This window comes from Cinclus cinclus, chromosome 5 (assembly GCF_963662255.1).
Source record: "Cinclus cinclus chromosome 5, bCinCin1.1, whole genome shotgun sequence".
Classification (NCBI taxonomy): domain Eukaryota; kingdom Metazoa; phylum Chordata; class Aves; order Passeriformes; family Cinclidae; genus Cinclus; species Cinclus cinclus.
The window spans coordinates 54,341,749-54,362,999 of NC_085050.1; the positions used below are offsets into that span (position 1 = coordinate 54,341,749).

Genomic DNA, 21,251 nt, shown 5'->3' on the forward strand with positions numbered 1-21,251 from the left:
TTATCATTTCCATGTATTGTTTATATGGTTATATATTTAACGTCACTGGGTTAGTAGCATGTATTACAGGTCTAACATGCTAATAAAAGCTATTTATGTCTCAACATGGCTGTCTAGGATACTTCTAGAAATCTAACAACTTCAGTTTGGGCAATTTTCTTAATATTTTCCTTTTCTTTCAACTGCATCAAGACCTCAAGTTAACCTGGCAAACAGGTCTCACCATGCCTTCGAGGGAAAGAAAAGTCAAAGATCAACTGTCACTCTATGAGCTGCAGCTGGAAATTATTTTGTTTTCTGCAAAAGCTAAGCAAGAAATATTGGAAAGCAGCAGAGACCTTTAGCAGCATTCCTGTAGTCAATAAATTGGCCAAAGAACCAATTATTAAGTGAAGGTGCACAAAGCAAAGTCCTGTAATTCTTCTGCTGTTTGCAACAACTACGCAAGAAGAGAAAAATTAATAAGTCCATCGACTCCAACTGATCCAGCTAACCATGAAGCTTTCCTTTCCCAACATCTAGTTTTTTAAAAAGAATATGTTTCATCCTTCTCAGCTCAAAATACTTAGGGGGTAACAGTCACAGTACACTTACAGCATATGAAGCAATTAAGCTGCTTTTGTGGGCAACTAATCACTGATGGAAAACATTTGATGGTCACAAAGCCTGTTGAGATCTATCACAATCCTGCAAACATTACTTTTGTCTCGCCTCATAGCCAAAGTGAGCAATATTTGACAGGCACAGTATGTGTTTGTATTACCTCATAGGGTTTTGTGCCACAGACATGACTTTCTACTGACAATATCCTGGAATTTTTCAAAGGCAGTAATTATTCAAAAAAGTTGTGTGGAAAAAAAGCCCTTAAAACAGTGCAGCTGTGAAATTCAGCTCTTACTTGGACACTCAACTCTGCATCTACCACTTACTTTTTATATTAGGTGGTGCCACAGATACATACCTAGGTTAACTCACAGTGGTGTTACTCAATTTGTCTTCAGCAGTTTTTCAGATCTCTAGAAAATACTTTATACCTAAAAACCATCCTGCTTTTCCCAGCATTACCAAACACCCCATCTTTCTCATGCTGTTAGGCTTCCATCACGCTATCTCTATCTTTCAGGAAGACATTTATTTTCCAAACAGACAATTATTAATTTATTCCCATTTTACTGTTTACTAGAGGAAGGTAGGAAGAGTTGATGAGTTAGGACACTAAAATTTTGATTGTCAACAGCTGAGAACTTGCATGGCAGAGGACAGGTTTTATTTAACCAGTGCCTCATTTTTTTCCTGTGAGCGGAAGCTTGGGAACAGTTTATCTAACAACACTTGTCAGTTCACTTATTTGTCTAAGGGGCTTTTTCCTGTTCTTTACATCCCATGTAAGACAGAGGTGCAAAATTAACTACCTGAGCTTAAGAAAATAACCAGTTACCTGCATAGGTACTAAATACACTGTGTAGCCAGTTCAAGCTAACTTGAACTATTTTCAGCATATGAAGGGCATAGCCCATATTTAAACCATGTAAGCTTCTTTTAATCCATTTAGAGACAACTGTCCTTTGACAGATCACCACATATCCTTTTATAATTAAAGAATGCCTGCAAGTTAGTATCATAAACCATGCATGTTGGAGAGATGTGTTTTTCAAAGGAAAGCAACAGGTGTGGGGCATAGTCTGCATTTGGAAAACAAAAGTGTAAATAGAGACAAGTAACATGGCACCCAAATAATGAGATGAGTGTTTATGAAGGAAAAAAGGACAGAGATTACACAGTTGACTGAGATAAATGAACTTGGGCATCTTTAGGTCAAGTAAGCTACCCATACTTTTATCAGATTTTGACCCACAAAGAACCCATAGTAGAGAAAACAATGAAAAAAATCACTCCTTTCCCATTCTTAATGTTGTTCCTGTTATCCCAGTGTTAGGTTAATTTTCAGAAGATTTTAAGTAAATGCCATCAAGCATGTCCCACAGTCCAGATAGCACCAAATACATCCCCCACCACCCATTATCCAAAAAAGGGGACAAAAGCACCTCTCTCAAGTATATTCACATGCTATTCAAATTCAAAGGTAAGGAGAGTAATATTTTTAAGACTTGTTTAAACTTTCCAAAATGCAAGCTTTTCCATTTATCTGGACTTGGCCAGGAAGCACCACTGCTGACGCATTACTGCAGAACAACTGCAAAATCCCAAGGCTACTTCAGGTTCTGGCAATTAAACCAACAGGACTTGAAAAACTTTTTTATCAGAAGACTTTTGGACCCGGGTCAAATTTCTTCAAGCTCACTTTCTTTCTGGCAGTATCACTAAACTGTTGAATTCGATGGACATCTGACATAACCCTAGCACTGGACACTCGGGCAGCAGCAAGAAAGCTTTGCCTAATATTTGCAGAGAATCATTGTTCCATTGAATTTCTGAGCTCTTTCTAAAAACACTTATTCTTACATAACTAGTATAGAGAAGAAACAAAAATAAAACATCAGTGTCCCAAAGCACTACAAACAGTACAGTTATGCAATTCTCAGGAAGCTTTTAATCAGGGTCTTTGTAAATTAGTAGCATAGTGAAAACCAGACTATGTTGTCGCATTCCTGAGGAAATTACAGTGCATACAAAGCACACTAGACTTCCAAAGCAAAGCTCCCCACACCAATACAGGCTTTCCTTGTATTTCCTAGCTTGAGACCTTGACAGCTTTGCTCTTTGTCTCCTTTGTAGGACATAACTTTCTGCAGCTGAGTCAGAGGCTGCTGAAAATTTCCTCTAATAAAAACCCTGAGGGAAAAACAAGACACAAGGCAGCATGATGACAACAACAATGACAGGACTGGTTTCCATCACAGAGAAAGAATTTCTTCATGTTCCAGTCCTTAAACACTCACTGGCACAAAACATGTCTCAGCAACAGGCACAGAATAACATTAGCTGTTACTACAAATTGTTTTTATAGCTGCACACTGGGATGAGCACAGAGGCTAGAGCTCTCCTGGCATTCTTGTCTCCATTTTGTAACTGGTTTGCTCCCATGTTAAGCTGGACATGACCCAGCAATGTGTGCCTACAGCCCAGAAAGCCACTTGTGTCCTGGGCTTCATCCAGAGCAGAGTGGGCAGCAGGGCCAGGGAGGGGATTCTGCCCCTCTGCTCTGCTCAGGTGAGACCCCACCTGCAGTGCTGCATCAGCTCTGGGGTCCCAGCACAGGAAGGACATGAGCATGATAGATCGGGGTCCAGAGGAGGGTGACCAAGACAATCAGAGGGATGGAGCATCTCTCCTATGAGGGAAGGCTAAGAGAATTGGGTTATTCAACCTGGAGTGACCAGAGTGACCTTACTGCAGCCTTTCAATATCTGAAGGAAGCCTACTAGAAAAACTGTGAGGAACTGTTCAGAAAGGTAACAGCCTTAAACTGAGACTAGTTTTAGACTGGATATCAGGAAAAATTCTTTACTGTCCGAGTGGTGAGGCACTGGAATAGGCTACCCAGAGAAGTTGTGGATGCCCCACCCTTGGAAGTGTTCAAGTCCAGGTTGGATAGGGCTCCAAGTAGCCTGGTCTAGGTGACAGGTGTTCATGCCCAGGGGAGGGGGCTTGGAACCAGATCTTTAAGATCCTTTCCAAGCCCAGACATTCTATGATAAGGTATTTCTGTAACAGCACTGTGTTTTGCAGATCCAGCTAAAGCCTGAAGGGAGGCAGCAGCACTGCAGCATATTAGACACAAGTACCATACAACTTGGTTACAGTGGTGTTTGCTTGCTGTGCAAGAATGGTGTTAGATGATTTTCACACGTCTATGAGCCTCCTTATATCATACACTCTCTTAATAAAATATAATCAAGGACTGGTTGCAGCAAATTAATACATCCCAAATTATTCTCTGTATTCCCCCCATGAGTAATTTGGACCAAATACATGTAATCTGGGGCATGAAGGAGTTTTAACAGCTGTATTGCTCTGATGCAGCTGTTCACAATTACTGGCATGTGTTGCAAGGCACTTCTGATTACTGTGTGTTTAATCTATATATAAATGCATCATTTTGCTACTCAAAAGCTTGGCATTTAGATGGTATCTAAAAGGCTTCAAAACTGATGTCTGCCTGTGATGTCCCAGCTGGCTATTTCAAAGTGTGCCAATAGAATTAAAATGTCACCAAAGATCACGCCACTGAGGTATGTGTGTTATTTTAAGAAGTGAAGATAAACTATGGCCAACTTCAGATTGTTTCTTTAAGTCTTTCACTAAATAGACAGCAGCATATTTCACTAAATAACAGACACAGCTTAAAATAAATATGCAAGGTTAATGGCATCACAATTTACATGCTAGCTAACAAGCTCCTGACTTTCAGAAAGGTATTGAACGGGTTAAACAAGAAATGGGTAGAAGGGTTTTACTTGAGAGCATGAATAGCAAATGCCCACCAATCACATGTAAGAACCTACACACTGTTTCAAAGCTAACAAAATAAATCTGCTATTTGAGAGCCGTTATGAGGAGAACACCTTAATTATTTACCTGAAACATAAGAGCTTCGAAAGCATTGGCTCACTGACTGCAGAAAACATTAGTTACAAACAGTTGGAGGCTAATTTGATCATGCAAATTACTTTTATATGGAGGCTGCTTTACTAAAAGATATTGTCTTAGCAAGCCATGGGGAGAAGTGCAATTTCATGTTCTATTGCCTAAAGGCATTCCTTCACCGGAAAAAAAAGTCATGGGTCTCAGCTGATTCCTACAAGAATTTTTAGGCATGGAAAGTGCACTTCTTGAGTGATCTCTATGGACAAAGATGAAAAGCTCAACTGTACAGACATCTCTTAATAACACATTTATGTTAAGCAGACCAGTGACCAATACAATTTTTCTCAGCCAACTGCTATCTTCAAGAGGAAACGTCCCCAAACAAGGAGAAAAATAAATCACTGACTTGTGATGGACTTAAGATTTCTGCACTCTTTTGCAAAAATGAGGAAACATTTCTACAAAGTCCTGAAAAATACTCTGTGTTTACACAAAGCTTGTGTTACCATGGTTTGGAAACCAACACAGTAGTGCCAGCCGCCCTCTAGTCTCCATAGATGATATCCCATAGTCATCTTCACTCCAGCAGCCACAAGCACAAAGCCAAATTACTGGAGATCTCTCACCAGGGTGGGTCCTCACTCAAGCCCTTCTTACAGGCTCAACCAGCCCAAGAAGCACAGAGAGTTTGAAACAACTGACTACACTGACTACAAGAGCTCTCTAATCCCACATTGAAAGACTTTCATATCTACCATCACAGAAATCTGATCACCTGGGTCCTGCCCATTTTTGTCAGTTCCCACAAATTTCTACCAGTGTTCCCTTTTGCGTCCCTGCCTGATCATTAGCAATTTACAGCGACCTAAAGTAGGGAATAGCATTAGACCATGAATGACATGCTCTGTATCTCTTATTTCCTCTTTTACTTACCCACACATGTAACAGCTATGTCTGACAGATTGTCTTTAGGAAGAGCAACTTAAAGCAAACAAAGAAAAGCATCACAAACAAGCAAACCCCACTCAGACTGATAGGCAGTAAAAAAATGCTGAAAGTGTCAAGAGGTAATGTAATTCAGTGACTAATAATGAGACAAGTTTTCCATGGAGTTTTAAAAGTACAAAACCAAACAGGAGGAACATGGTGCATCATGAGAAGAATCGGATGAATTCTTCACATTTTTCATTAATAAAATCATTGGGGAGAATTATACAATGAAGAGGGTAGTCAAGAGTAAATATCTCATGTTTGCAATACTCCAGCTCACCCTCATACTTCCTTTTGGCCTCACCCAGTGTGCAGCTATTATCACAAAGAGTCATTCTCTAGTGCTAATGTATGGGAGGCAAAAAAGAAACCCACCTCAGCTAAGAAAACTGTAGTGATCAAAATAATTATCAAAATGAAAGGTGTAATTTTAAAATTAAAATTTGACTTAAGAGGACATTCTCAGAAAAAACTGCAAACAATTTACAACCTTTTTCATCTCTCTTCTGCAAAGTAAAGGCAAGCAGAAGGAATAGTTTCACAGTGTCCTTTAGTCAGATCTTGATCAACAATGTGCTGTCTGCTAATTACTTGTTGATAGTAGAAACAGCTCAGGTCCAGCCCTACACGGTGGTATGTTACTTCCATGAAGGCTGATAAGTGCCTCAAGCTCCATTATCTTTCATAGCAGATTAAGCCCTTCTCATTAAAGAAAGAAGCTTCGTTTCCTCCACATCAAGAGGAATTCGTAACTTTATAACCATATTTTATCCCAAAATACGCTTGTCCTTTGTAGTATAAAAAGAAACAGACATGTAAATGATGAATCCATCCTTCCCAGCAAGCTAAATCTACCAGATTAAACCATGGAGTTCATGATTTCCCTGACCTTCCCCCCACATCACTCACCAGCTTTAAAATTATCAACAATAACCTTGAATTAACATTAATTTCAGCACTGGCATGCTATCTCCACTCACCTCTACGTGTTGCATACCATAGGATTTCTAAGTGACAACTACATGGTGAATCACAAAAATAGCTAACTTTAGTGGTTCATGTAAGGATCATTTCTTTCTGACTAAAGTAAAGAAATAAGTGACTTGGACTTTACTGACATAAGATACTCTGAAATTTATCTGGATGCCAAATAAAATCCAACCTAACAGCTTTTCACAAGTGGCTAGGAAGTGCCACTTACTTGAGACATCTAATTCTTTTCTCCCTAGTTCCATTTCCTACCAAAATACCCTCTATATGGTAACAGGGATTTAATATTGATTTTTCTTCTTTTTTCTTTGTTGTTGCTGTTGTTTAATGAAAGTGTTGTTTACCTGAGTTATGCTGAAACTTGATTTTATCCCAAGTTCCACAGTACTGTGCCACTTTGAGTCTAGCAGCCCTGCCAAAGTAAAACTTCAATCTGCCCTTGCTCCAACTTGCTCAAATTGCACTAGGAGCTTTCTTCTCCAGGTAAGCTCCCTTCATTCAAGTGCAAAAGATCCCATAACCATACTCTCTACATAATTAAGTTATTCAACATTGCTCCTTTATAGGCTGCTCCAAGAGATGCAATACAAAAATATTAGTCCAGCACACATTTAATTATCAGGCTAATGGAGCAGTCACTTATGAGTTAAGAAGATTTTTGAGGAAAATGACTGACTTGTCCAGTCATCACCTTCCTTCCAAGACTTGGAAAGAAGATAACTGGCAAGTCTTCTGGCCAATCATCTCCAAGATCAGTACTGACAGCAGGCTCACTTAAAAATTTCAGTACTTGAGAGGCCATGAATGGAAAATATTACACTTTTTTTGTACTTGCAAAACCTGTTATGCATTATATTTAGCCCAGTACATATAATTTAGTGACTCCATGTGTCACTGGGACTTACAGGTCTGCTCATGTGGAAGGACTTTGTATATAAAGGAAAAATAATCTGTTAGCAATCGAGCAGCATTAGTTACCTCTGAAGTCACTGTCCTCATTAAAACTTTGGCTTCCTAAACTCTGTAATACATTTTAAGAATGTATATTACATTCCATTTTTTGCATAGAAGCTTAAGGAGCTAAAAGGGGTACTATACAGTCAATAAGACTGACTACTCTAGTTTGGTTATTTTCCCTCTAGAAGACATTGTGCGCTAAAAAGTCCTTTCCCCCTACAAGGAAACTCACATTACTTCTATAATCCATTCCCTTTTGCCAAGATGGCCTCTCTTAACGAGTAGTAATCTGTCACAGGTTAAACAGAAACAATAGACTAAGCCCAAGAAGCAACTTTCCCCCCCCCCCCCCCCCAAAAAAATAATTGCCACTCAGAAAACCCAGTTAACTGTTTGGTGAAGACTATTCCAAACAGAAAGCAACATCAAATGTCTGCTTCAAACCAGTCTTAGCTGCTGACATAGATTCTAAATAAAGTTTGTGCCTCTCAGACAATCACTTATAACCTCTCTCACTACACATTTATTTTATTTTGCAAGATTTTGTCCTCAGTAAACATGACATCAAATTTTCATGGGGTTTTGTTGTTTGTTTTGTTGGGGTTTTCCAAGTTATATTCAAATTGTATCTTGGTAAGAGTTAGAAATGTGAGGAAATTGAGGCTTGCCAAAAACATGGGAGAAAATACTAAGCAGACATCATAAACTTAGATGTTTAAGGCATTAGGAAGAATGTCAAAGATTCCAAAATATGAAAGCATATAAATCTGTTGTGGATTTAAATGTAAGAGATATTGAAACGATTTGCAGATTTCATGTTAACAGATAAACTCTGCTCAGCTAAAACAGCCACAGGAATGCTGGAAAACAGCTAAAGCTTAACATTTACCAATGTTTTACAAAGTCAGGACCAAACCCTGTTAGCGTCAAGTCTAATTAAGCCTAAACCAAGAAAATATGCAAGGACAAGAAAAGTTTACTCTATTTATAAGATAAGTAAATGTCACTAAGTAAAAACAAACAAATAAATCAATCCAGGTTCAGTTCTGGTTCAAGTGGTCACAAGTCCCTAACTGTATCCATGAGTTCCATTTGGAGAATCTAAACAAGTGAGGAAAACTGCCCAGATTTTTAAGTGGAGAAACTATTACCTAAAGTGTTCTTGAGATATTGAAATAACTTTTTTTTTCATTACATCTCTATAAATTTTCTTGTTTTCTTGTTTTGTTGGTAAATTCCCACGGACCAGAAGCAAAGGCAAGCTTTTGTCATCTCTTAACCTCACAGAAGAGATCTCACTCTGTGCAATGATCCAGCCCTAACATCTCTGTGCTGCAGATGTGCTACTGCTGCTAAAAGTTACACGGTCTTTACTTGAAAGATCCCTAATTCTTTGAAACATAATATTCTTACAGACAATTGCTTCCCTGCTCCTCTTGTCTTAACATCCCAACTCCCACTTCTCAGAGCTCCCTGAAACTGCCAGGAACACTTCCTTTGTATTGATTAGTTGCCTCGGGGCCGGGGAGAGAATAAGGATCTGACATCTCCAGCAGCAGCCAGTGCTGTCAGGTCAGGTGCAAGACAGAGGAGCATTGTGGCACAAACACCAAACAAATATATCAGGTTAAAAGGGCAGCTCACAAGTTTAAGAAGTTGAGCCAGGGTCTTTAAAACCTCCTTAGTCATCACAGGAAGGAAGGGAAACTTTCCCTTCTGAGTGCTTTCTTGGGCAGAGGCTGCAACACCGGACTGCACCAGCAGCACCATGAGGTCAGGAGGAAAGCATGTCCTCTGAGCCTCTGCCCCAGCAGGGAGCCAAAGTCCTTTCAAGGCCAGAAATTGCTGCATCTCCATAAATGATGAATGAATGTGCACATGAGCAACCAAAAAAGACAAAAGACCTTTTTTTTTTTTCCTTTTTTTTTTTCCTGGTGGGAATAAAGATTCAGCTGTGATTAAAGTGAAGTGTCAGATGAATCTTGAAGACTTCCTGTCTCTAGTCTCAAACCACAAAGTTGACAAAGGTGCAGGCCCTGCCAAAAGCAGAGAGGGTGCACAGAAATACGTAAACAGAACTGTCTTACTTTCTGCTTGAACAACTCACTGTGGATTAGGTCAAAGTGGGGATTCCTCCAACTTTGGTGCACAGTGTAAGTGCAATTTGGGGTGGGGGGGGGTGGAAAATCAGTGTGAGAAAGTATTTTTTATCTACATACAGCACTACCATCCTGATGTTGTTAGCCTGTCTGGGATGAGAGTCATGTTGATAGACAGATGAAACAACGCCTATAAGACCCCAGTTTAATTATTAGTTACAAGTGTTTATGATAATCAAACCCACACATCTTGCGTAAGCACCCAGGTTCTCACCATGCAGGCATTACAAGGCTTGGTTCAGTTCTCACTCCCCCCTCACGCTGAATCATCAGAAGTAGCCACGGTGGGTCTGGATACCAGACTAACAGGTTCACCAATATAATACACAGACAAAGCAATCCCTATGGTTTTTAATTCTCTGGTTATTTTTCAGGCTGAGTGTTCAGTCCAGAACACATCCACTTAAAACACATCCTATTCAGTGTCAGGCCAAAACACACCCTGCTGCTGCAAAATGTGAGGCAGTGGGGATATAAAAAAAGCAAAACACACCAATTTATATACAGCTCTTTGTTATTCAATCACCAGGCAAAGCTGGATTTCACTTCTAATACTGAACTAACTGCAGCATTAGAAGATGAAAAACTCAGGTCTATTTTACTGGGCTGTGGAACTCTACAGTGTTTCATCAGAACACTGAGGTGCACACCTTTCCTCTAGTTTTATTTCCTTGGAGGAAGCTTCACTTTGGGAAATGGAACCCATGTGCATTCCAAAACCAAAATATTATATAACAGTTGAAAGCAGATCTACATAATCAACAAAAGCTAAAAAGAACTGCAACAAGCAGCATTTGCCTATGGGGCTCTTAACAAGAGAATATTTGAGGGAAGAACACAGACTTTATTTCATAAGTAACTAAGCAATAATGGCTGGTAATAGTGATCCCTGATTTATCATCATGATACTTTATTTTTCTTAGTATCTTCTGAATCCCTCAGAGCCTCGATGGCTATCAAGTAAGATCAGATCTGACTATGTGAAAGGCAGATAAAGGTTACCTGCTTAAGAGAAAATAGCTAGTTTTAGGAAATCAAACATTAAAGCCCAGCCTATGCTTAACCACTACATCAGTTCTGACAAATCAAAACCCACCTGATATAGTACTATCAGTAATGGAAAACATTTTGCAAGTAGCATTTTAAAATACCTGTAATCAGCTGCTGCCTACAGCAGGTAATATTACTACAGAAACAAAAAAAATGTTTTTCTGCATTATGCTGCAGTGCTTATGGGATATTGGTGACTGTCACCATGAATACCGCGGAAGTCCATTAGAAAATAAGGAAATGAAAGCCAGAATTGCATCAAAGGCCTCCTGGAGAATAATATTGCATTAAAATCACTTCAAATGAAACAAAATACAACAAAAACCTAAGAATATAACTTTTCCGATGGTTTTCTGTAACTCATTAAAGAAAAAAAAAAATAAACCCGCACTCCCCCCCCCCGGGGATTATTTATAAATGGGAGGAAAGCAGTAACTGAAAGAGCTTCCTGAAACACAGCTATGAACCTTCTCCTCAGAAAAACTAAAAAGCAGGACTTAGCCAGGAAATCACACTAAAAGCAAACAGCATTGCTTTCTTATCAGTCTTCAAAACCTGAACTATTCCATAGCTCCTTTTCTGCCCTTTTCTAAAGCAAACCCAAACTGAACTGCAAACCAATGCCCCTTCCTCCTCACCCCCAGACATCAACACGCCTTTCAGCATCTCCTTTGTGAAGAGATAATGAGAAGTAAGAAGTGCCTGGATTGTACTTGTATAGCTACAACAGCTCTTGACAATGGTGGTGTAGCTCAAAGCACCTGGTATATAATCACTAGAGAAAGGTGGACTTAACATTGCACTGTCAGTGGAGACTCCTTCCCCTTCATGTAGGAAGTTGGCACTGGTATTTCTTGAGCAGAAGCTTTATTGTGCATCACAGAGATACTGATAGTCAGTAAATTAACTCCTGTGGTTTCCAAGAAATTTTTTTAGATTTCAATAATGAAGGTTAGCTTTGCTGTGCTCCTACATTCCTAAAACACATATATTTAATATTTGGGAAATATATTCAATCTACTCCTCAGAAGCATCTATGTTACAAAAGATCTCTTTAGTGTGGGGGTGTTTGAGCACATATCTCGTGCTGTGCTTCTACCCTTCAACAGCAATGAAAAGGCTTTGCAACATGCAGAATATGAAGCAACTTAAAGCAAAACTAACTTAAAGGGACTTGCAAGATGGAAAATGCTGTTAAATAACAGTCAGACTCACAGTAACACTAGTCATGACCTCCCTCAGCCTGGATGCTTTCTGTATTAAATTTCAGCTTACTGTCTTGGTTTTGAAAAGACAGGTGTGTGCTAGGGAAGACCAGGGCCTTCCCTCTGAATTAGTATAATTTTGGAATTAAGGGAGCTCTCAGGCAAAGATATGAGGATAGGAATAGCAGTTCTTTACTGATATATATATAGATAGATAGATATAGATATATAGATATCTATGTATATATATGTATGTATAACAAGACAAACAAAACAACCACAACAACAACAACGAGATTAACAACACACAGAGCAGGACCCCAGCAGCAGTTCTTTTGGCTGTGGACTCCTTCCCCCTGCGGTGCAGTTCCCATCCCATCAGTTCCCATCACTGACTGGCAGTCAGTGCCAGCAGCTCCCGGCGGGCAGGGACAGATGCGGCGATCCCAACGTGGCTGCAGGAGCGCGGGGGGCGATGGAGGCTGTGTCCCCATGGGAAGGGTGGAGGAGAGGCTCTGCTCACGGATCCTCGGGGCACTGTCGGTCCCGGTGCTCCAGCAGGATGCTTGGAGGTGGCAGGCTGAAGTAGGAGGGCATACGAGAGGAGGGGGGTGCGGGGTCCCACAGCCGAGGAAAGGCAGCTCCCGGTGTTGGAAAGGCAGGGAGAGATTTTCCAGCGGCCGTCCTCCTCCGAGAGCCAAACGAGCCAAAGAGAGCGAGCAGCTGCCCCCAAGTCTCCTTTAGCTACTCCTGATTCTCGAGGTCTTCCCCCCACCTTCCGCCCTAAGAAAATCCAAAAAAGGGACAGGGAGCCTCCCCCTCTTACTAGCCATCTTAGCATGTCAATGGGAAAAAATTCCAGACAGAGAGGGGAAAAAAAACAAGAACAAACCAACCCCCAACACTTAAAATGTGACTTCTTGCTTAACAGAAAGAACATCTGAACTAAACAATGTGGAGTTCATTAAGCAATTCCCTGCTGTCCACAAAGATACTCCTCAACTCAGTTTTTTGCCTTTTAATTCTGTAAGACAGGACAAAGCTATTGGTATTTCAGAAAGTTATTCTAAATCACAAGCAGTCATTTATCATGATCATGTCTTTCATCCATTAGGCAGAGCACCGTAAGCCCATCCTCACCTTGCATGCTGAGGCACACTGTCCATCTAGCACGTGCCAAGATCAAGTAAGATTATCTAATTTCCAGATACTTCCCACTGAATTATGCCATTTCAGGAAAAACATATGTGAATAAACCGTCACTGTTCCTGTCTTCACAGACAGAAATCAATTGTGTCAGATCTAAACCAGAATACGGATTTACTTTAGTTTTATAACAGAGTAAAAATAGGCTTCTAAACCACTGTACACCTAAACATCAAGCCAAAGCTATTACCTTTTTAATTATCTGCTTGTGTAAAGCCACTTTGAAAACTCACATTTTTTGCACTGCATATTTTTGCTTTAACAATTTAATCTTTGTTTTCTAAAAGCCTCAGTATATATCAGAGTGGTTTAATCCCTATAGAAGAACTATAATGGAAGGCATAATGATCTTAAATACAAGAATTAAAGAATGCAGTCTGTATAATAATAACATGTGATAAGCACTGATTTTTAGGCTAATCCAAAAACATCTGAAAGACATGCATGGTTTCAGGCTTTAAAAAGAAACATCTATAGGGTCAGCAAAATTACCAAAAAGACCCCAAAAACAACTCCAACTTGACTTCCCTATCTGAAAACAAGCAGTATTTTTAAGAAACAAACTAGAAGTCAAATTCAGAATTACTTTTTGCTGTGTTTATCAGATATCTGTGCTGTGCAACAGCTCGTATAAAGCAATGGCACAGATGTTTCTCAGTGGTTAACAGGCAAAAAAGCAAGATGACCGATAAAGGCCCCGTAGTTGCCACTTCATCCACTGCAAAGAGACAGGAACTTCTAGGATCCAAAACTAACTTGCCTCCATTTTCATGAGGGACTCTCAGGTGCACATCTCCACCACAATCACTCACTACAAATAGTGATGCTCTGACTTAGCTCCTGCCCAGATACTTACCAGGTTCTGCTGATTATAACATGAGCTACTCTCCCAAGCAACCTGACCAACATTTATTCCATCAAGGACTTGGACTATGAGGGTAGGAATTTGAAATTTATTCCAAATTGAAATTACAGGCTCTCAGCTTGTGAGAGACATTTTCTTGATGATGGCTTCCTCGTTTTCACACAAAAGAAGGTGAGGTTTTTAAATAGCCCCCTAATCTGTCTTTGGTTTAACTCATCATGATATAGTTATATAGACAAAACCTCAAAAACATAATGGTAAAATGGCTGCAATTGCTGCAACTCCGAGGTGATATTGTGCATTTCCCTGGTAGCAAACAAACTAAAAATAAAACAAAAACAAAACAAAAAAAAAAAAAAAAAAAAAAAAAAAAAACACCCAAAAAAAACCCACATTCAGTGTTTCTTCTTCAACCTCCCTTTGCTTGATTTCCAACTTTCTAAGGTGGTATTAACTGTATGGGGGCCAGAGGGAAACATACCTGAAATTAGAAGTGGAAAAAAAAATCTTTAAACTTAAATGTGAAAGAAATATCTTTATTTCAGTAAATAGCAATCTGCCTTTGGCACTTGCCATTGTCCATTATCTATATTTACTACTGTATTTATGTTCCCATGGTACTGCAGCAGCTTCAAGAAACTGCATAGCCTTTACAAATGTTTTGCAGCTCTAAAGATTCCCAGAAAAAGTCTAAGGTACACAATGTGAGAAAAGGCTGCTATTACAGTTGCTTAATTTGCCCTCAGTCCCACCCATTTTCCTGGCAGATACATAGGCATCATCTTGTACAAGTCACTGAACTCTTGTTTTTTATCCTGCAACCTTCCATTTTCATACCAGCAACTCTCCTTTGAACTTCCAAGCAAGCCTTCAGTTTGCTGGATTTACTTAGCTGCAGCATGTTTTGTGGTTCATCTAATTGCTACCTGACAAGCAGCAAAGTGCTATGTACAACAAGACAATTTCAGCTGGAAGCAAGAGCAGGACCCTTCCATTAATTTAGTGTATGGGCAGGCTTTTCAAAGGTATGGCTTAGCTACCTAAACCTGTTCAGCTCCTAAATTATGAGAAAAAGGTTCCTATGTTGTTTCCAACAAGTGCATTGATTTATATAATGACCTCTGGGGGGGGGGGGGGGGAACAAAAAACCACAACCAACACAAAAGCCAGAACAAACCAGAACAAAACAAAAACAAACAAAAACCCCCCACCATTCATTACCTTTGAATTCTCTGGACAGTGTTTTAACCCAGTATCACTCAAGTTCTCAATTTCAGAGCAAGATAAAACAGCAGGACTTAAGACGACTCAGTTGACTGCACCGCTAAACAAGAGAAGGGAATGTCTGTCTGGGAGGCACTGTTTTTCACCTAGTTTATTTTCAGGCATAATTACTGAAAAGTATTGAAAGTAACAAATTAGCCTTGGGGAATAAGTTGACAAAGGTTTTGAATAGTATTTGAACTACCAATATGCAGTTTGTTTACATATTCCAAGCCATAGTATCTCAACTGAGTTGTGTAAATTTTCTGTCTCAACTCTCTCAATTAAAAAAATTATTTCCTAATCATTCAGCACTTAGTTTTGACATACCTGAAACAAGTTATGCAAGATTTAGTATTACAAGAAGAATTACAGAAAAAAAAAAGTTTTCAGATTTTGAAAAAATTACTCAGAAGCTGTGGTGTCTTTCAACCTTTACTGTCTCTGTTCAACTGGCATAGGACAATGAAGCTTCTGTTTTTCTAAAACAGCAAATCACTAAAGAACCAAACTAAAATTAAAATACCTATATAAGGGAAATGATGATGACTAAAGTTAGGAGAAAAATAAGACTTCAGAATGCATTCTTATCATAGTTTTCTTCAAGCTCATCCATATATGGTTTAGGGAAACAAAATACCCACCCAAGGAACCTATGACTCAGAACTGAAACATGAGTTTTAACCATCATATAAAGAGAAACCTGTAAATTAAACAAAAAAATAGTAAGAAAAAAGCATACTAAGCTAGTCTTACTGCCAAAACCCCTTTCCAAATTGGTTAACTTGAAAAAACTACCTTAGAAAATAGAATTCAAATGATCTATAACATTTTTTTCTTGTTACCCAATCTTAAATCATGAGAATTTCAGCTACCCTTAAAGCTACCCTAAAAGCCCAGACTTCATGCTTCCTGAAAGACAAACCAAAAAGATAAGGGAGGACAGTATGATAAAGATTCATACTCAGGCAGCAGCTAAAACAAATGTCACAACTTTTGAGTTTACCAACTGTAGAACTCATGCCATTACTATAGCTTATGCAAATTTTGTCTCCGAGTCCTGTAGGACATCAAAAATACCCAGGAGGCCTCAGCCTCACCTATGACATTCTGAGAGCCCATATGCTTTAAAAAGGCTTAGGGAGAAAAAAGCCAACAAACCCAGGGCCATCAGTGAAATTCATCCACTGCTTTATAGGAGCTCTCCTCCTCCACCGAACAGCTGGAATCAGAACTGCAGTAACTGCTCACTGCCAGCTTACTGCACCCAGAAAAACTTTCACCCCCCCTAAAAGCACTGCAATACAGCAATAGAGGAGTAAACAATCTGGAGAACCCTCCTTTTGCTTCCCAAGCCAAGCAATCTCAATGCCTTTTGTCCTAAATTAATAAATTCATAGACAGAGTGAAAGAAATTCACTTACAAATCAAACTATACGAGTGGAGATCTGTTTTCCTAAATAGAGAGGTAAATATGTTCTGTATCATTATAGGAAAAACAAAGCCCAAGACTTTCCATCTTTCCTGTTTTACTCCTATCTCTGTATTGCTGACACTTTTCCCAGAAGTTTTACAGGCATCATGATCTCATTCATCTGTAGAAATGCACAATTCTTTATCCTTCTCACTCACAAAAAATCATTAAGGCAAATGTCTGGAGAAACTGTCCCCAGAAATAATGTTTTAAAAATAGGTGGTGGCTTTTAGCTGTTCAGCAACTCAGGAGATTTATTTATAAAAGTCCATGCTAAGTTACTGAACTTGAAAATATATCCAAAAGGCAAGCATCTGGTTTCCATCTGTCCTCATGGGAAACTGGAATGGTTTTAGATGAAAATAAAATATTGGGGTGCAAAAGAGCAAGATCTCAGACAGGGAGAGATGAATAGAAACAAAAATTGAAGGGGGGAGGAGATCTATCCAGAAGCTAAAATAGCAAGTTACAAAATAAAAAGAACAGAAGAAAAACACACTCTGTATTTTTCAGTCATATAATATGAACAATGAGCAAATAACATGCTTACATTCAAACTTCATTTCAGAACTGAAAAAAAATATATAACTTTTATACTAAACAACGAGACTTGTTTACAGAACTTACTGATTTTAAAGCCATACACCTGAAAACACATGCCAACACATGCTAATGCTAAGCACCTACTGCTGCACACAGAGCTGGCAATGCACAATTTTGTCCATTTGTATTTGAGCAACATCTAAACAATGTGGACCTGTAATTGTGTCAGCTGCACTTCCACTTCTTTTCCAGGGCACACAACAATTCCATGTTTAAAAATCCAAGCTGTGATATTGCCTTAGACAGAACAAAGGGAGGCTTTTATTTGCCCTTCAAATATTTTGCCAACATTCAACTACAAGTTACAAAACATGTAAATTGATTTTCCACAAGAGGTACATGTATATCTGCCTACACAAATATACTACTTAAAATCTGTAAGTAAAGGTTTTGAAGGCAGTATTTTAAATATCCCTTCCAACCTCCCAGACAAGCTACTTCTTGCCCTTTGTTTAGTTTCTCTTAATTTTATTTTTTCTATTTTATTCTTTGCACATGAAGAAGAGAGGAAGCCAAGTGAAAATCTAAACAGGTTAACTATCAAGTTAAAGTATTTATAATAAGGAATCTGATAATAAAGAATTTCCTCTCTTGCCTTTGCCAAGACTAAAGAAGTTTCCTTTGCAGCTTTTACAAGGCAAGTGTTGCCATGCCCTGACCACTGTGCAAACTAGGCTGCTGGAGTACATCCTCAAAGTAACACTCCTAACCATCTAATCACTGTATTCCTTTAAAGCAGCAGCAAACAAGGGCAGTATCTAAGAACTGATGGACTCTTTCAAAAGTAGCCTCAACATCCTTGCATTGTAGTTACGGCTATCAGCAGGCTGTGTGAAAGTAGATAAAATCTCAGAAGTGTAAAAACAAAAGATAAACATAAAAGCAGTAATAGGAAAATAAAATACGTCTTAGATTTTCCTACCCTATGACCCCAAACCATATTCTGAAGGCCATCTTTGCTTCACATAGACAGTATCTCCATCTTGCATGTGAAGAGTAACAGTTTAAAACATTTTATTTATTTGTGTTTCCTTTTGGGAGAAGAGGTGGGAACAGAAGAATCTAATTATGGAGAACACTCAATATTAAAATGGCTTATCTTGCCACCCTGTTTACACTCCCAAGCTCCCTTCCCATGGGCAGCCAGCATCTCCAGTTTGCATCAGTCAGCCTGACTCCAAGAAGCATCTTCTTCCAGGCTACAAAGAACAAATAAACAACCAAAGCAGATCTGCTGAACAGCAGAGCAAGGAAATTTTCACGGGCACAGGAACCAGGAGAACACTGTCTACACCTTTGGTTTCTTGGTATACAGGCAGAATTCAAAACAGCTAAAACCATGAGACTGCAAAGCAGCAGAGCCACAAGACAGGCCATCTGTTGCACCCCCAGATGCCAGGACCAAGGCTATTTCCTTTGATCTCTGTTAGTCTGATCCTGACTTAGTCTTCAGCTGTCAGGTAGCCAGCTGTGGTGAGTCAGATGCTACACTAGGTAGGAAGGGTGAGAACAGCAGGGGATCAGGCTAACTCATGATTAATTTGATTTTCAGACCAGAAGCAGCATCAGACAAGTTATTACCTGACTGGGACACACCTGCCATTACTTTCCTGTATCTGATATTAACCCTGCCCATTCAATTATGGTGACAGAAGAAAGTGGACCAACCCATCTGCCTGCTACAGTGAATCAGTGGGTCCTGGAAAGCGCATTTTTAAGTGACCTGACAGTTTCCTTGGGAGTCAGAAAAGCAAATGACACTAGATACAACATGTAGTTCTTCTAATGAGCTGGTATAATGCATGCCTTTCATCAAGAAACTTTTAATGCCACCTTTACAAGTTTCACTCAGGGAGATGCCCTAGGCATGAACCACACCACAAGATACTCCTTCATTCAGATTGAGCAAAGTGAATCCCTTAGTCAGGGTAGCTAAGGACCAAAGCACAGGGCAACGGGAAAAACAACAAACAACAAGCAGGGCTGAACTGCAGTCTCTTAGAGAAGAAAGCACTCACACAACCATTCAAATATACATCACTTAGGGCTGGGAACAAGCACCACCACCACCTTGGAGATGGATGTTTGTCAGAGCTGCCACCACATCATCTCTTTCTATTCTAATACTGATTAGCTCTCAGAAGGACACAGTCCTTTCATTAAGGGAAGGATAATTTGCCATAAAAACCAGTCAGTAACTGGTGAAGAGATATGTTATGGACCTCAACCAAGGCTCATCAAGGAACTTTGCACTGCTGAAGGCAGGCAGCAGCAATCATGGCAAAAACTGCTGCTGTTTTCTTTGAAAACAAGGAGAGATATTTTTCCCTATGTGACAGATTCAGAGGCCAATCTCCTCCAATGTTTACCCACATAATTGAATCAAAACAGCAGTCATGTAGCAAAAAACAATGTTTAGCCCTGGGAGACTTTGGAGAATTGAAGGAATTTATTGCTTGTGCTGCTGCTGATTCCACTTCAGGTTCAATAACCCATATGTGAGCATCCTGCTCCCTTCCTGCAACAACTCCTGAAACACAGACCCAGGCTATACCGGAGATACGATGGGATTCAATAAACTCTATGTTTTAGTAATGAGACTGGGCCAGGCTGCAAATTCTATAGTGGGCACTTCAATTAGCAAAGGGAGGCTGCTGCTTAGTGGCATAGTGGTATCACCATGGTGGAAATCACATGGTGGAAACATCTCCCAGACTCTCAGCAGAAGCATTTTCATCCATTTAACTCAAGTGTTAACTACTTAAATCCATCATTCTGTTATCCAGCAAGAATGGTGGTACACTACTTGACCCAAAAAGTACTCCCAGTCAACAGGGGAAGGAGAAAAAACATTAATAAGATCTGATTTTAAACAGATTAATTAAACAAAACAAACTCAAAAGGAAGAGGAAATAGAATGGGTGACACAAGGCCGGAAAAACTCTTTGTCAAGCCACATAATTAACATCTAATAAGTTTTCTAAAATGCTGTAAATCAAGACAGATTGCAGGCTGTGGCAGCATATCTTTCAATCACTGCCATTTAACTCCATGGACTTTGCCAAACCACTTACACATTTTTTATCATCCAAACCACTGTTAGGATGATAATCAATTCTCTTTAAATAAAGAAAAAGCTATCTTACCTTTGCAGAGTCATGTTCAAATTGCCTGTACATGCCTTGATCTTGTTCTGTGCTTCTAGATGAGTCATCCCATCCGTGCTTATCCCATCAATGGTGAGAACCACATCACCAATCCCCACATGTGCTTGGGCTGCCTTGCCACCATCATTAAGCTGAAACATCATAAGAATGGTAACTGAGAAACTTGGACAATTTATGTTGAATGCAAAATCACAACATTTTATTCACAGGGCTGTCTCATGGAAAGGAAAAAAAATACATCTTTTCTCCTTTTTGAGTCCTGTGAAAATTGCTGCAATACCTATATATGAATATATATATGAATACCTATATATATGAATACCTATAGGTATTCATTCTTATTTCACTTCAATAACAGGAAAGTATTACACAGTATAGCCTGTCTTTCAAAAATCAAATTTCACTTCTATGTTACTGGCTGGAAGCTATGGACATTAATGAAGAGACACAAGCAGGAACAGGCACCCAGCCACCTTCCTCCTCATACATGAAATTTTTCTCACCAGAGGAGAGAGAAAGGCTGTAAACCAGCTTTTTCCATTCTAGATTTTCCACTTAAAAATCTCTTCATTTATTTGTCATTTATTTTATACTGGTCATGTGCAGGGAAAACTTAACAGTGAAGCTGACTTTCCCCCAGCTGCAACTAGTAGAAAGTCAAAAGTTCAACGTGACCAACAGGATGGTTGCAGGCCATTGTTTTAGCTTTCAGTAGGTTTACAGGCCCCAGTGACCTGCATTATATTCAAATCAGGATAAGAAAAGCCTCTTGAG

The 21,251-nt window shown here is 39.4% G+C and overlaps 1 protein-coding gene across 4 annotated transcripts in view; it reads right to left on the reverse strand.

Annotated features, from left to right (window-relative positions):
* Positions 1-21,251, reverse strand: part of PDLIM5 (PDZ and LIM domain 5) — a 119,896-nt gene that overhangs the window by 60,716 nt on the left and 37,929 nt on the right. For 3 of the 4 annotated variants that reach the window (XM_062493004.1, XM_062493005.1, XM_062493008.1), the window contains exon 2: positions 20,457-20,608. In XM_062493004.1, coding sequence (XP_062348988.1) covers positions 20,457-20,608 — 152 coding nt within the window. Of the gene's footprint in view, positions 1-20,455; positions 20,609-21,251 lie in introns of all 4 variants that reach the window. The other variant, XM_062493007.1, reaches the window with a different exon arrangement.